The sequence below is a fragment of the Acromyrmex echinatior genome, chromosome 5, assembly GCF_024713525.1.
Source record: "Acromyrmex echinatior isolate Ae372 chromosome 5, ASM2471352v2, whole genome shotgun sequence".
NCBI classification, from domain to species: domain Eukaryota; kingdom Metazoa; phylum Arthropoda; class Insecta; order Hymenoptera; family Formicidae; genus Acromyrmex; species Acromyrmex echinatior.
The window spans coordinates 3,351,883-3,367,955 of NC_141856.1; the positions used below are offsets into that span (position 1 = coordinate 3,351,883).

Genomic DNA, 16,073 nt, shown 5'->3' on the forward strand with positions numbered 1-16,073 from the left:
TCCGTTAATTAAAAATTTATCTTGATTGAAAGTCGCAGTGAAGGTGCCCTATAAGATTTAGCGCATGATTTCCTCAAATGTATTGCCCGCACCTTTCAAGCGCCGTATTTGGATTTGACGAGTCTAACGTGTCGTCCATCGGGAATAATGTAACCGGGAATATTCGTTTCATAAGCAAGAGGTTAGATGGGAAGTTTTTGCGGGGGAAGCATAATTTCATAACGCCTCGATGTACACGCGGTGAGTGTAAGTTTGGTAACGACACGAGTTTTTTATTGAAATACATGTCGATTTGATTGAATATGGAATGCAGTAAATGATTTATGGGTCCTACTCTTGCCGCGACGTCGGGTGCGGCCGATGTGCTCTTGCCGCGTTTGCTTTTTACGCGTATGCGAAGGTTCAACATGATGTGAGTGAGATCCGGATAGTCTTTTCCATGTCCGGGTATGACGAATTTTATGGCGAGTCGTCCGCGAGCGAAATTACGGATTTATAATAAATCCATTGCGAACTCTCAATGCTGATTTGCGTAGGAAATAGAGAGAAGAGATTGAGTTCCTTCTTTATCCACTCACTCGAGCGGGTATGAAGAAAGGACATGCTTTTTCTCCAGCCACGAATTCCTATTTCAATTAAGAGAATTATGTTGGATACGTCGCATTTCTTGACTCGATGTTTCTTAGCAGATGATTTTTTCGTTTTTCTTCCTGCGGCGTAAATTTCTTTTTCTTCTTCGTCATTTTTTTGCTCTTCTTCCCTGTCGTACTTTCGATGATTTTCTTTTGACCGTCTGACGTTGTTTACATTGCACGATACGTCATGTATACATACGTCTATCTCGACTACTGATTGAAAACTGAAGGGCCACGGATTTCGCGGATATTTTATATTCTGATCCCCTCAGAAAACTTGTTTTTTTTTTTGGCTTTTCTCTTCAGATTACCCCTCGCTTCCGCGAGCCGACTTTTAACCGCTTCCTTTAACGGTTTATTATTTTCGATATCTTCTATTACGTTAATTCTCGCACGTAAAGCTTCTTTACCGACAGCACGTGCTTTATTTAGGTAAGGTAGTATTTTTCTTAATAGCCCGCCGAGAAAACTTCCGATTCCATGTCCGCGCTGGTAGAGCGAGCCGACGAAAACACGTGGAATTCCATCTCGGCTACCGATGTCCTGAGTATCAAAACACTCCTCATATTCCATCATTAGTTCCTAACTAAAGACTGTCACTACCGACACACTAGTACACGGAAAAAAGAAAGTTATTGCGTTATTACGTTTAAAGTGCAGCGTCACTGTCAGCGTTCCGAATTTGAATGAAATTTTTTTTCCAAGCTGATCTCTTATATCTATTTCGATCGTTCTAAAATTCGTTCGTCGCAATGGGATATAATTTGGAAATGAGAAATGCTTCACCAAATTTGCACCGAATGCGTAATTATGACTGCGTATTTTGACCGGAACTATCCTGAGAAGAAGAGTACGTACATCGCCTCTTATATAAGGCTCACAAATATCGTAATAAACGAACATTTTATCGGGAATATCGCGTCACATACTACAGGGTTTGTTACTCCAGTAACCATCTGCAAGTTGTTTTCCCGTCTTCTTATTAAATCCATGAGTAAGAAAAGTTTTCTCTTCTGTTTCATTCCGAATTAGGTTTACGTATTGTGAGCTTGAGATAAAATGGGTAATTATTTATAGAAATTGCTGATACGAAACCTAGCATTCATACATTAGAAGATTATCGAAAAAGTTTATATGATGTAGCATTTTGCACTTCTCATCACAATTAATACTTATCAAGACTTTACTGTCAGACGCTTTTTGTTTGAAATAAAAATATCGATTTATCATAAAAATGCGATTCGGCAAGTTTATACGCGGTATTAATCGCATCAATAAGCTCACAGATATCGTTGTCAATTCCATTTAGAAATGTAACTTGCCGTAAACGCACCATTCGTTCCCTCATCGGGTTTAACATCGACGAATCTGATAACATTCGTTATGACGTACATGTAAAAAGTCACAGAGAAATTGAATCTCGCTTATCGCAACTTTCCATTGTTCGTGTAACACTATAGAATAAGGTAATTCCGTGATAAAGGACGATTGTATTATTCGGAAAATGATGCATACTACTACTGTGGGCAAAAAGTATCGATAATTTCAAATTTAAATTTCCCGGGGTTTCCGATAGGGACAACCGAATTTATTTTGAAGTTGGCAATTCTGTCAGTGACATCTGCGCCAAGGTACACGTCAAAATAGTCATTAGTGTTTGAGATAAGCGTCTGTTTGTAAGCACGTAAAACGTGATTTGTCGTTTTTTGAAATGTCTGAAATTATGGAACAACGAAGTGCGATAAAATTTTGTGTCCGGAATGGAATTTCTGCAGCCGAAACGTTGAGAATGTGTCAGAAGGCGTACGGTGATGGCGCTTTGTCACAAGCAAGAGTTTTTGCATGGCACAGAATGTTTAAAGAGGGCCGAGAGAGCGTTCAAGACGAGCCACGTGCCGGACGGCCATCCACATCAACTGATGTGATTCACGTCCAAAAAATCCGAGATTTGGTGCTCGAAAATCGTCAACAGCCAATACTATTTGGGTGTTATGCGTCGTTTGCGTGATGCCGTGCGCCGAAAAAGACCAGAATTGTGGGCCGACAACTCTTGGCTCCTTCACCACGATAATGCGCCGTCGCACACATCACTCGTAGTTCGTGACCATTTCGCCAAAAACTCAACTCATATCATTCCACAACCACCGTATTCGCCTGACTTAGCACCATCTGACTTCTGGCTGTTCTCAAAACTCAAAAGGCCACTCCGTGGACACCGTTTCGAGACGATTGAAGAGATAAAAGAAAAAACGACGAGTGAGCTGCGGGCCATACCTACAGACGACTATGCGGCATGTTTCGAAAATTGGAAAAAGCGTTGGCACAGTTGCATTGCAACCGGGGGGGACTACTTTGAGGGGGATGATACGAATGTGGATGAATAAATAAAGAATTTTTGAAAAACAAACAAATTATCGATACTTTTTGCCCACAGTAGTATTGTTACTCGGAAGTATCAGAAGAAATTGTTCCTCCTCCATCGCGAAGAGAAATTAAACTCGAAGCCGAAATTCAAGTTATCAAACTTACTGAGATAACCGCGCCAACTAACAAGCACTTGCTTTTAGCCCCTCATCCCCTAGTCTTTATCACGCGATCGACGATAAACTGTTCTTCCTCTAAATTTTTTTCAACTCGAGCTAATTTCTTGCTCATAAAAAATACCATCTATGACTTCGTCTGCTAAATCTCGCAGCTCATACACGTGAGGGTTTCGCCAATCAAGAACACAGTAAATTTGAAATATCTCCTCGCTCCACTTAGCTTTGTATCCTTTCTTGAAGGCGCCTTTCGCTCTATTGATACGAACAAAATCTCCGACGCGATATTTAACCTTTTGCGTACATTTTTTTAACGTTTTGTTTTTTCAATGACGAACTGTATTTTCACGAGCGATTTCTCTCGTTATTATCGCAGGTTGCATTCTCGTGGACGAGTAACGCGTGTGATTGTAAGCGTGTACAATATCTTCAGAACATCGATGTAGCATCGCGTATTTTTATGCGTGAAGTAACGCCACATTCGCTCCTTCAATGTTTTGTTGAAGCGTTCGACAATGGCGGCTTTGACATCTGGATTGCGCGTTATCCGAAAACGAATGTCATTTTCTTTAAGAAATTTCAGCATTGATTGCGCGACAAATTCTTTGCCCTTGTCCGTTTGTAAATATATACTCGTCTTTCGCTAGTATGCGCTGGAAAGCTTTTATCACGCAGTTACTCGTTTTGTCGCGTAACGGTTCTACTCAGATGTATTTACTTAGTACATCGATAATCACTAACACATAGGAATAACCGTCATTGTAACTTTTTAGATTTTGAAATTCAATTAAATCTGCTTCCCACACATTATCGATGTTTATTACATTGTAATACAATTGTGGAAATTTTCTACGCAATGGTCAGTATAACGTGTCAGTGTACGCGTCTTGCGAGCCAGTGCACGACTTCTCCCCGTGAGAAATTCGGTTTAACAGCACGAGATAATGCGACGGATCGTAGTATAATTTTTCAAACGTCATCGTTATCTTAGTTTTTTCCAATCGACTAACCGATTTTTTTCCGTTTGTAAAGATACAGGGGTATCAGTTTTTCATGAACGTGAATCAGTGAGTTTTCCTCGTCTATTTCTTGTTCGTAATTTTTACGTTTTTCTCTTCTTTCTTCGCGCTTAATACAATCGGCGTGGAACTTATTCTTTCATTATAAAAGGAACTCACCTGAGGTCGAAGTTTAATGCTGCTTACACTAACATCATGTGTGGACAATAATCTTTTATTTTTCACCAGCGCGGAAGGTATGTTCAATGCATGGAGTAATAGCGCTGATTTCTACCCACTACTTTCACAGTTTTTCTCTCGCGCACATCGTGACGTTTATCAAATCACTAATATTCGAATCTTTCTTCGACGTTACCATCTATAGTCACAATTCCATGCTCGTCCCAAAATTCTATCAGGCACAACTTTTTCAAACAAAAATTTCATCAGTAAGTGCGCATGCTTATCATAAGATTTCGGTTTCCATTATTTCTTCAATGCTTTTCATCGCGTGATTATTCCTCGTATAATTATGCTCGTCTGAAATTTCAAAATGTTTCGTAATAATACCGGTGTTACTGATGAAATGTGCCGACGGTATATCAGACGTTTGCGTGAGATCATGAAAAACGTTCATTTGTCTTGTTATCAGCGGAGGCATCTTGCGTAGCGTTGTCTTCTGCATTTTCATTTTCATTGCGTGCGTCTTTCTGTCTTCGCATTTCTTGGATAAATGGGCAGGTATCGCCATAATGCCTTTCTGTACATTTTCTATCTCTCACTTTCGTTGCGCCATTCATAATTAAGAATACGACTCATCGAGTCGTGCTAGATGAGTTCCGGGGGTTTGCATTGTATTATTAGTGCTCGCTGTGTTATCTGAATTTTGTGGTACTGTGATTTCTTTTGACTCTCCGCCAGCGAATGATATCGGATTCTGACGTAACTGATGATTGCATTCTCTTGAGATTTTCCGTCGAAATTAAAACCATTTTTTTTACTCTCTCCATAACGTTTTATCTCCACTATTTTGTTCTTTCGATAATTAATGATAATAAGGTCGATAATATAGATCTTATAAGGTAAAAATCCGCCTCGCTGCAGCAATAGTGATCTTTTATCCTTCCAATTCCCACGTTTTGCAACGATGCAAAGCCGTTTTGTATTTAGTTAACCGATTTTTTTCACAACGTTCGAGCGAGACGTTACCTGTGAGTGTATTAAAAACACATTCGCAGATACAACGAATTAGTTTTTCGTCAGCGCGACGTAAGAAGGTTATGCGTTGTTTTTGTTCAAATGATAGAGCGCCGCGAGGAGACAGGCGTTTCTCTTACTGATCGAATGTGAGGCGATTTTCGTCGCACTGCACGATCCTCGTTCATTCATCACGAGAAAAATCTACGACACGTACGATTACCCGTACCCGCCTTTTATATATATCCACTGGAAAATCTACGTAGCACATAGACGTAATGAGTTGTATCCTCGGGAAAAATACACATTCGAAATTAATATTCGTTCGGGATTGATTGTTTCAGATCGAGCAGCAAGTAGCCGTGAGGTCTCGATGTAGCATCGTAGTATGCCTCTTCTAGGAATTTCGGATCGTCGGGATAGACTTGACACTAAATGACGAATTTGGGCGCGATCACGTAGATTTTTGAAAACCACGATGTAATTCGCGTTGAGAGATATATCGCGTTGACCACGCCCCTGATGGAGGAGGTTTTGCGAGATAAGAATAACACTGAGAGTCTTGTGATGACTGTCTTGTGAAAAGATCCACGATTGTGTCGCACGACGACGGTTCTCTCATAAGATCATCGATTATCACTAATTTCGGAGAAAGCGGATCGTTCAAGTAATCTTTCGGACGTGGTAAACCATCTCGAAATTCAATTATATTCTTCTTCGTCGCTTTAGTATTGTCTCTCCAACTCTGTTCTTCGAGCTTTTCACGAATGTCGTATTGTAATTGACGATAGACTTCTTGCCATTCCATATAATAGAACAAAACTTTCTCGAAACGTACGTCGGACATGAGAGATAAATATCAGACATGAGAGAAAAGTCTTTACAAAAATCGTTTTCCCGCATCCGATCGGACCGCATACGATCGATGTCCATTTTGTGAAATGAGCTACTCTATTACCGTGCAAAAGCAAATAAAAGAAAAAATGGCGCTTAATAATATTTTCAAGAATGTACAAAGGAAAAAATTTAAGGAGGGGAAATAAGCTGATCAACGCGGCGGAGGCTCCTTACGCAGCCGGACGTGCACTCGCGTATCCCCGACGTAGGTTAGCCGACGAGAGCACCGCGGCGTCCGAGTTGATTCTCGCCGCGGTGCGACGCGTATAAGCTTATCTGCGACGAAGTCAATGTACAATTTCTTCGGGACGTGGCATCGTCGCTAACGAGCTTATATGCGATGCCGCATGAAAAGCTTATAAATGGACAAAGCAAAAAGAAGAAGGTGTAAAAAAATATTCTTGTGATTTAAATATAAAATATTTTATTTTTTATATTTGACGTTTATTTTTTACATGAAGTGTGAAAAAGTGGAAAATGAGTTTTTGTATTTATTTAATTTTTTCAAATATTTCAAGTACAATTTAGTAGTAAAGCAAGGCGGGTTCTAACCCATGAGGTTAGAGGAGAGCGCGGGGCGCGGGGGGTACTCGTAGGCGCGGGGGATGCTCGTAACGCAGGGAAGGAGGGGGAAAAGGTCCCGGCGCTATTGATGTAAGGACCCCGGTCCTTATTTATTGCCGCCGCTCTGTCTCCAAATATGCAATAAAGGCTTGCATACACTTACCGCATCTGTTACTACCATCACTGACTACCATCTGTTTTTTTCTAACGTTTCATCTTTTCCGCCGCCGCCGCATTGTTACTCTCGTTATATCTTCATGCATGCAAACATATTTTATTATACGTTTTTATTTAAAAAGAGAACTTAATACGGTCAAGAAAGTACCGTCAAGTATGAAGGATAGGAAGTAAAAGAAAATACGTACGAAATAATGAGAGCAAAAAATGTTTATTCACATCTTATTACACTAGTTTTCGTACTTATTAAAAACTAAAGCTAATAGTTCGCAATCGACGAGCTGATGTCCATTGAAGATGTCGCTATCACGTATAATGTTTTCAGATGCGATGTTGGAGAATCGCGTATACTTGATATCCACCGTATCGACGAGTCGAGCTAATCATTCGAACGTTACATCGATACACCCGTTAAAGTCAAACATACGGCGTAGCGTCGTTTCGGTCATCGTAATGCGTACGGATGAAGAATCGAGACGTATGACCGTAGTATCGTTCAGCATGCAAACACTGACGGTTAGCGGTCCAACGTTTATAAAATTATCCTTGTATTCGTTTCTAAACATCTTGTAAATATTCCCACGCTGTAGAGGCTCTTCAACGTTTCGAGAGACAGCGATAATTCCGCGATGATCTCCAAGGGCGACCTCCATGTAACTCGGTGGGCCAACGTTGATTCCAATTTCAAAAAATTTGTAGCCCGTATTCGTCAGATCGTAACGTCTGCTCAGTAAACGCACCGCACGATGCTACTGTGTACATATATAATGTTAAAAAACGTTACTTTTGTGTATAGAACGTTGAAACTTACATATTATATTTCTTCTTCACATCGTACGATGCACTGCTCTCTTTAGTGAAATACATTTTTTCAGCCGTTTGTACAAGCGGGTATCGCAAGACTGATTGCATCCGCGTAAATTGTGGCGTAATACTTCTGGAATGAGAGAAGGCAGGTCCTCCCCCTCTTTCTAAGAATTTCGAACACGTTGCGACACGTTTATACATACGTTTATACATACGTACATACATGCGTACATACGTTTATACATACGTTTATACATACGTTTATACATACGTTTATACATACGTTTATACATACGTACATACGTTTATACATACGTACATACGTTTATACATACGTACATACATATGTACATTCATACGTACATACGTTTATACATACGTACATACATACGTACATACATTTATACATACGTTTATACATACGTTTATATATACGTACATACGTTTATACATACGTACATACATACGTACATACGTTTATACATACGTACATACGTTTATACATACGTACATACATACATACATTCATACGTACATACGTTTATACATACGTACATACATACGTACATACATTTATACATACGTTTATACATACGTACATACGTTTATACATACATACATACGTTTATACATACGTACATACATACGTACATACATTTATACATACGTTTATACATACGTGCATACGTTTATACATACGTACATACGTTGATACATGCGTACATACATACGTACATGTGTTTATAAATACATACGTACATACGTACATACATACGTACATACGTTTATACATACGTACATACATACGTACATACATCGTACATACGTACATACACACGTACATACGTTTATACATTACAAAGGAAGGGAAAAGAAATACATAATAAATACGTTAACGTATTTTTATTTAAAAAATTCTTTTGCAATCACCAGTTATATATTTTCAATACATTTTGTAACGCGCAATTCTTAACATGTTGTCCACATCGTATAATATTAGTAACATCTAGATTAGATAAAGATTCCATCTTCGTAAACTGGTCCAAGGTCTCGATGTACATGCTTTCTCACTCATTGTCCAGAAGCAAGTTCTGCACCCATGTTCGTTTCTCGCGTTCCTTGACATACACGACAGCATCATCTTCAAATACAGCCATCGTAATTAGACGTTTCGCCTCGTTGTACGGGATCGTCCCGTCCTCCCATTGCAATCCATGGCGATAAGCAATCAACCAGGAGGCGCAAGACCTGTCGGATCTTATCAAAAATTTCCATGGCACGGGACTCGTAAAAATGTAATGCGTGAAAACGGTCCCCTGTTTCAGCACCGCCACTTCCTTCACGATAAATTTCTTGTTAACGATGAATCCTTGCAGATCCACGAACGTTGGCATGGACATGTTGTCGAGAAGACTGCGACGTCGATTGCTACGTAACGTAGATTTTATATCGTGTCAGAGGTGCATTTAGGTGATTTTGCGCACTACGTTGGTCAATGGATTATACTGAGCTACACGATCGTGTATGATGAGACAATAAGCTGTTGTATTTGCGGGCACATTCTCCTTGCAGTCAAATTCTATACGTACGTTCACAGTGGCACTCTTGACGGATTTGTTTTGTCGCGAGCAATCAATGACCACAAAAGGCCCTTTCTCGACAAATGAGAGCACGTTGAGTAGTGTTTCGAAGCAATCGATTCCATAATATGCTCTACGAAAACGTGCGTACATATCGAATGGAACGGCGTATCTCTTTTTGCCAAAATCCAGATTTAAATCGTCGTACGGATAAAACGTCGAATTTAGATAAAGTTTCACGTTACTCAAATTACAATCGTCGAACACGCTACCATCTCGTGACATGATATTCTTTCGACGGGTCTGCAGAGCAAAGATAACGTATCGAGGCTTCTCAAGCTGAGTCGCCGTTTTGACGGCCCATGAATGCTTGGTCGTATTCTGTAACAGAGGATACTCGTACAGATCCCACGAGCGAAAACTCATGCTCAGATAATGACTGCTTTTCAATGCTCGCAGCATTGATAATTTATTGACCTCGTTTAATGCAATGTGAGGCATCCGCCACTGTACTTTAAATAATTCAACCTCAGATTCCGTCACAGGATTTCTCACCAAGCAATTGTTGTCGTTGCATGCTCGTATCAAAATTAATTCGTGGCGAGCGTTGACAATCAGGCGTTTGTAATCTTCACAAAAACCCAACAGCATGCTGAGCGGCAAAAATTAAAGTGTCCTTCCTCCGTGTCGGATCTAGAGTTCCATCCAGCGTTCAGCGCAATCAAAGCTTTATCGTAGGTCAATGACACGTAATTCTTGAGCGTGCTAGTTATGCCCACGTTTCGGTTGCGGTCAATCTCCACACCAGTTCATATCGAATTTCATCAAACATGAACGCCACACAATTATTTACAAGCGTCGTTGGCATCTGATCGTTTTTCTTTTTCACCGTCAATCTTCCTTCGACGTAGAGAAAACTTTCGCACGGCAACGTGTACAAATCCTACTACTGTATGGGTATTCTTATTTCGTCGCTATACCCAAATGTTGTATTAGCGAACGGGTTGTACGTGTGAGTCTCAATCTTGACGATGCGATCGTCAAAGATCGGCTCACCGGTAATATTCAAGATATCAATCATCTCAAAAGTTGCGCAAATCCCAAAGATTGTAAAAATTTAACTTTCGACGCACTGAGCTTCTTCTTACTGACGCAGTTGGATAAGCGAGCGTTATCAAGCGGTGATGTTACCAGCCTTGTAAAGAATCCGTTATCTCTCTGCGTGCGCTCCGCTCCGTTCAATACGAGCATCTCACGCTCGCTGTCGCTGTCGCACGTGCAATCTGACGGTGATCTCCTCTCCGCGAAAATCGAGCAATCGTCCGTTCTGGTCGACGACGCGTATCGTTAGATCCGTAATGCTCCGTGCCGTGATCGGCAAGTAAATGATCTGCGTCAGCCTCTCCGATATCTTATATCCTGGTGGCACGTTCGGCGAAAATTCATGTATCGTGTGCGCGCTTTTGCCGTTGCTGTACGCGCCCGCGGTCACGTTACACTCTACGCGGATAACGTTTACGTTTATTATGTTGATCGACATGTCCGATTCGTGCCATCTTCGCGGTCGCAGTATACGCTTCGACGAGAACGACGATCCCAGCAGCGATCCAATGCTGTTGGGCTTGCCAAAGTTTATTCTGTATGCACATTTAATCTCGCATCTCATCGTGTTGTAGTTTGCGCGGAGCGTAATCGGGTATTCTCCACCCTCACCATTATCATCATCAGTGTCATTGTTGTTGTTGTTGTTGTTGTTGTTGTTGTTGTTGTCGACGCACTACGTCAACGGTTTCAAGTGCGTCGTGGTGCGAACATTTCCGTAAAATCGTACGTTTCAAAAATTCATTTATGTCTCGCACTTCGTACGAACCCTCGGGAATTGTAATTTCTGCGTCGTCTTTGCCAAAATAAAATTTATTGTTCGATTCGTTTACATTCGGTATCGTGTGATAAGTTTCAAAAATCATCAGACCGAGCTCGTAATCGCCGTCACTTAAATCTATGGAGGGAAAGTAGTAGGTTCGCCGCGAGGACGGTGCTCTTCCCGCTCAGCGTAAGTGTTAGCAACATGACGGAAAAAGCGTTCGACTAATACTGAGATTTTACAGCACCTCGTCAAGCCTTTTAAATTCACGCGCGTCTACCGTTTGTAGAAACCGCAGACACATTTGATAGCAGAAGCTCTGATCGTACGTCTGACGTACGATTGTACTCTATCGTCGTAGCACCGTTCTCGAAATATCGCACGAGTTCCTTGGGCGGTCGAAGATTACCGAAACTGTCAAAGTATACGACGCGGTTCCTCTTGGCGTACGCTACCCAATGAGTACCAGGCCCGGTCGCATCGTCCAGATTCACGATACCGCTTTCGTTTCGGCGCGCCCCGCTCGTCGGTAAAGCGTTACGCATGAAGACACCTCTAAAGTACAGTACGCGCATTCGTCTCGCGAGCACGTCCAATTGCACGTTGGTAGTTGCACCCGACGGCATTTTTATCATCTCTTTGGCGTTTTTTTTTTCTTCGCTGCTACACCCTGTCCGCGTTTATAGGGACTGTGATACAGTTCGCGTCCAAATGTGTGCGGAGCGAGATACAGGCCGCGGCCGTGTTCCATCGCGCGGTCGTGACATTGCAGCTCCTCGAGCTGACGTCACGCGGCTTTGCTATCGTTTACCGCTTTCGCCACGCTGGCCACTCCGCCAATCAAGGATCCGAGCGCGCCCAACATTGGCAGAAAAAGTAATGCACCACCTCGTTTTGCCGTTGGAAGTATCCGCTTTTTCGTTGTCTTTTTCCTCGTTGTCGTCTTCTTCTTTGATTTCATGCCCATACCGATCTTGGTCTTGGCTTTCATCGCTATCCAAATAGCAGCAGCGGCGGCTCTCTCGCTCAGAGCCGAATCTCTCGCGGTGACGCGTTTCCGCGCCTCCTCGGTGAGTACTTTGTCTGCCGCGTGTCTATCGGTGAGATCGTTGCTCCGCGATGTCGTGTTCTCAGCACGCCGCGTCCAGCGGATTTATGCCCGCGTCACCTCTGGCTAATCGCTTCGTAAGCCGAATGCCCGGGCCGCAAAACTGGAATAACCCGGAATATGTAACTCGAAAGAAAGCGCGTTTATCACTCGATTCAACAGACTGCCGTCTGACGCTGACATTCGCTACAGTCCTTTATCTTAGGTGCCGTCGATGTGTGCCCTCTGCCACGACTGATTGTAGTGTTCGTCGCAGCGACGATACGTTCGAATCTCCGAATCCGTCTTCACGTATTCCGGAAGCTTGTCCCACACGTAGTCGATATAGTCACCGTACACGCGTAAGAGAGTACGACCTTCGGTATATACTGCAACTGCTCGGCGTTCAAATCCTGAATGTCGAAAGGATGACACAGCGCGAGATACATTTTACTACTGCGCGACTCGTAAATTCGCGCGCCTTTAAATAGTCGTTCGAGAGCGCGACTAGCCTTAGTGTGAACATGAAATTCGTGCTGCAACCGTTATCGATACGCGTCACGAACTGCGAAATCGCGAATGGGAGGCAGCGTGGAGAAGCGCAAGCACGGCGAAATGCTGCCGAGTACTATACGCGCGATCATTTGCGGCCCGTCGAATTGTAGTAAAACCAACATTCTCATAAGCTTTCTCGAGAGCCCGAACGGCGTACGTTTCGAAAACGTGTACGTCTACTCGAAATCGTTGCAACAGCCAAAGTATCGATATCTCGAAAATTTGTTTACGTCTATCGATGAAATCGGTTACTTTACGTTCTCCAACAACAGCGACGTCGTTCCACTGAGCGAGGCGCGTCCAAACTCTATTTTTATCTTTGATGACGTGGCATGCGACAAGCAGGATGCGGTGAGAGAATACTTTTCGATGGGTCGCCACGCGAACGTCGACTGGTTCTATCTCTGTCAGATGTACGCAAAGATACCTAAACATCTGATACGCGACAATGTGAACCTGCTGATCCTGTTCAGGACGGTACCAACTTGAAACATGTTTACAACGATCATGTGAATACCGACATGTCGTACGATGAATTTTGCACGTTGTGCAGCGACTGTTGGCAGCAAAAATATGGATTTCTAGTGATAGACAAAGACAGTGGGCTCACAAACGGACGATACAGAAAAGAATTTAACGAGTTCGTGATACCGTAATGTGACCAATCGTTGCCGATACTTAGCCAGAGACGAACATGGCAGATGTGCGCGAGCGTGAAAAAATCGCGAGGGAGATCGAGAAGACGAGCGAGTCGATCCGCAAGAAACATCGCGCTCTGAAGACCGGTAGAATCGAGGAGGGCATCGCGTTGGACATTTTAAACCTCTTATCGAGCCGCTGCAACTTTTCGTCGACAGCCCCAGCGTGCGCGCTACAAAAAGAGAGTCGCGCAACGACTGCCTCTAAACGTGAGAGGAAGGAGGAAGAAGAACAAGAGAAAGAGGGAGAAGAAGCGAACGAGATGTTCGAGCGTTCCACGACTCTGCATAAATCCAATGATCGATCGCACGATCATGTACAGCCAATAACTTTCACACCGCGTGCCAAAATCATACCGATGATAGAGTTGTTGGAGAACGTTTTCGGAACGACGAAAAACTCGCTATCGACGAAATTCAAAATCAGCTGCAAACGTCGGAAGATGCGTTACGAGCTGGCTTGGGCCCGCTGGGGCAAAAGTACGTCGAGGCTGTTCTGAGGGGAGTGCAAGATAAAGAGAGCGGTATAGATCACGTGTACGGCGTTTATCTACACAAGGATGGTTTGGCAATAAACGTTTCGACATGGATGACGCGGACAACATAATTATCGACGGCGTTCGATACGCCGGTACACCTGGTCTTTACGAGTTGATTTTCAAGAGAATTCCCGACGATATTCTCTACACGGAAGACGATATGTCATAAGTGCAAGAGCATGCTGTTGGTGACGAACGCGCACAAACACAAATACCATTCGCAGGGTCGATTATTAAGCAACAGGGGATACAAGTACACGTAATCGCGCCGATGATGTCGATCACACCCAAGAAACAGAAGAAGAAATCTGGAAAGGGATTACCTCATGCAATGACATTGAACGACAACGCGATCGATTACAAGCACTGGGATGATCCCAACGAGCTGGTGGATCGTCTACGATTGTTCGACGCTTCGCACCGAGCAGGCAACAACGCTCACGACAACGAGATGCTGTCGATCATCGAGGAACTTCGCGAAGCTGGTCTTATTATAAATTAAATCGCGTATCCATGAAACGATTCAGTCAAGTAACATTAGCGAGAAAAAATATATTATTTTCTCGTACTCAATGTATTACGCGTCGAATTATGAAAAAGAAATCTGAGAAACAGAGAGAGAAAATTAGCCCCGAGAGATGTCGATTCATCGAGGAATTGCACGCTTCTGCGAGAAGAAATTTTCCGCGAAGGCGCATCATAGTTCGAGGATACGACGATCTGTGGCAGGCTGATGTCGTTGAGATGCGCCCGTACTCGGGTTTCAACAGAGGCCACCACTACATACTCACCGTCGATGTGTTGAGCAAATGCGCGTGGGCCGTACCACTCAAGAGCAAGGGTGGAAGCGATACAGCTAACGCTATCGCTCGGTGAGATCGTTCGAGAGAGTAGATGTCCGAAAAATTTACAAACGGATATGGGGAAAGAGTTTTACAACGCCGATGTGCAGAAAATCTTGAAAAAGCACGATGTTTATCACTATTCCACACATTCGACGTTGAAAGTGTCAGTGGTCGAGCGGTTCAATCGGACGTTCAAGAACGACATGTGGAAGATGTTTACGCTCAACGGCAATTACAAGTGGGTCGACAAGCTGCCGCGTCTCCTATTAGATTACGCGCAAGCATCGCACCATCGGCATGCGACCCGCCGAAGTAACTCCCGCGATCGCCGAAAGACTCTTGGACACGGTGTACAGCGCGATAAAGATCGCGGGTCCTGCAAAATTCAAAGTAGGCGATTCGGTACGCGTGAGCAAGTACAAGACGATTTTTGAGAAAAGTTACATGCCAAATTGGACCACCGTGTTTACGATCGTTAAGGTGCAGCGTACCAATCCTGTAACCTATTTACTTGAGGATATATTGAGGATTTATCGCGGAAAATCCATCGCTGGAGCGTTCAATATGATCCAGAAACTAAGCGTCAAAATGCGGAATGGAAGTCAAAAAATTCACCACAAGCAAAAAGAGTACGAAAAGTTCCATCAAAAATCAAGACAATGCTCATCACATTCTTTGATAGCAAAGGTATTATTCACAAAGAGTTTCTACAAGTACGAGTTGCATCGCGCTACTCATCCGGACGTGTATCTCGTGGAGAAAGTACTGCGCAGGAAGGGAAACAAGGTGTACGTCAAGTGGCTGGGATTCGATGGATCGCACAATTCATGGATACACAAAAACAATGTTATTTGATGAAATTTTGATATATTTTATTTCTATATATAAAAAATATATCAATATAATTATATAAACGTATATTTTTTATTACTTCCCATTCATCTTCGTTTTGCAGTATACAGATATAAAATACGTATATAAATGTACGACACATGAAATGAAAATAATAGTAATACATAAATGGTACTACATAAAACGTAATAGTAATACTTATATAAATGTAAAAAAAATGCGTGTAAATTATAATACG

The 16,073-nt window shown here is 42.6% G+C and overlaps 1 protein-coding gene and 1 pseudogene across 1 annotated transcript; both read right to left on the reverse strand.

Annotated features, from left to right (window-relative positions):
• Positions 1-2,748: 2,748 nt before the first annotated feature.
• LOC147909685 (uncharacterized) lies at positions 2,749-7,025 on the reverse strand (annotated as a pseudogene).
• A 2,256-nt stretch (positions 7,026-9,281) lies between these two features.
• LOC147909686 (uncharacterized) lies at positions 9,282-10,046 on the reverse strand. The gene has a single exon (XM_087406148.1). It carries the CDS (start codon positions 10,044-10,046, stop codon positions 9,282-9,284), a length of 765 nt encoding a protein of 254 aa, XP_087262274.1.
• Between the last annotated feature and the right edge of the window lie 6,027 nt (positions 10,047-16,073).

What these genes read in the sequence shown, in the direction of transcription:
- LOC147909686 (XM_087406148.1), bottom strand. Translation starts at nt 10,046, where the DNA reads ATGCTGTTGGGTTTTTGTGAAGATTACAAACGCCTGATTGTCAACGCT.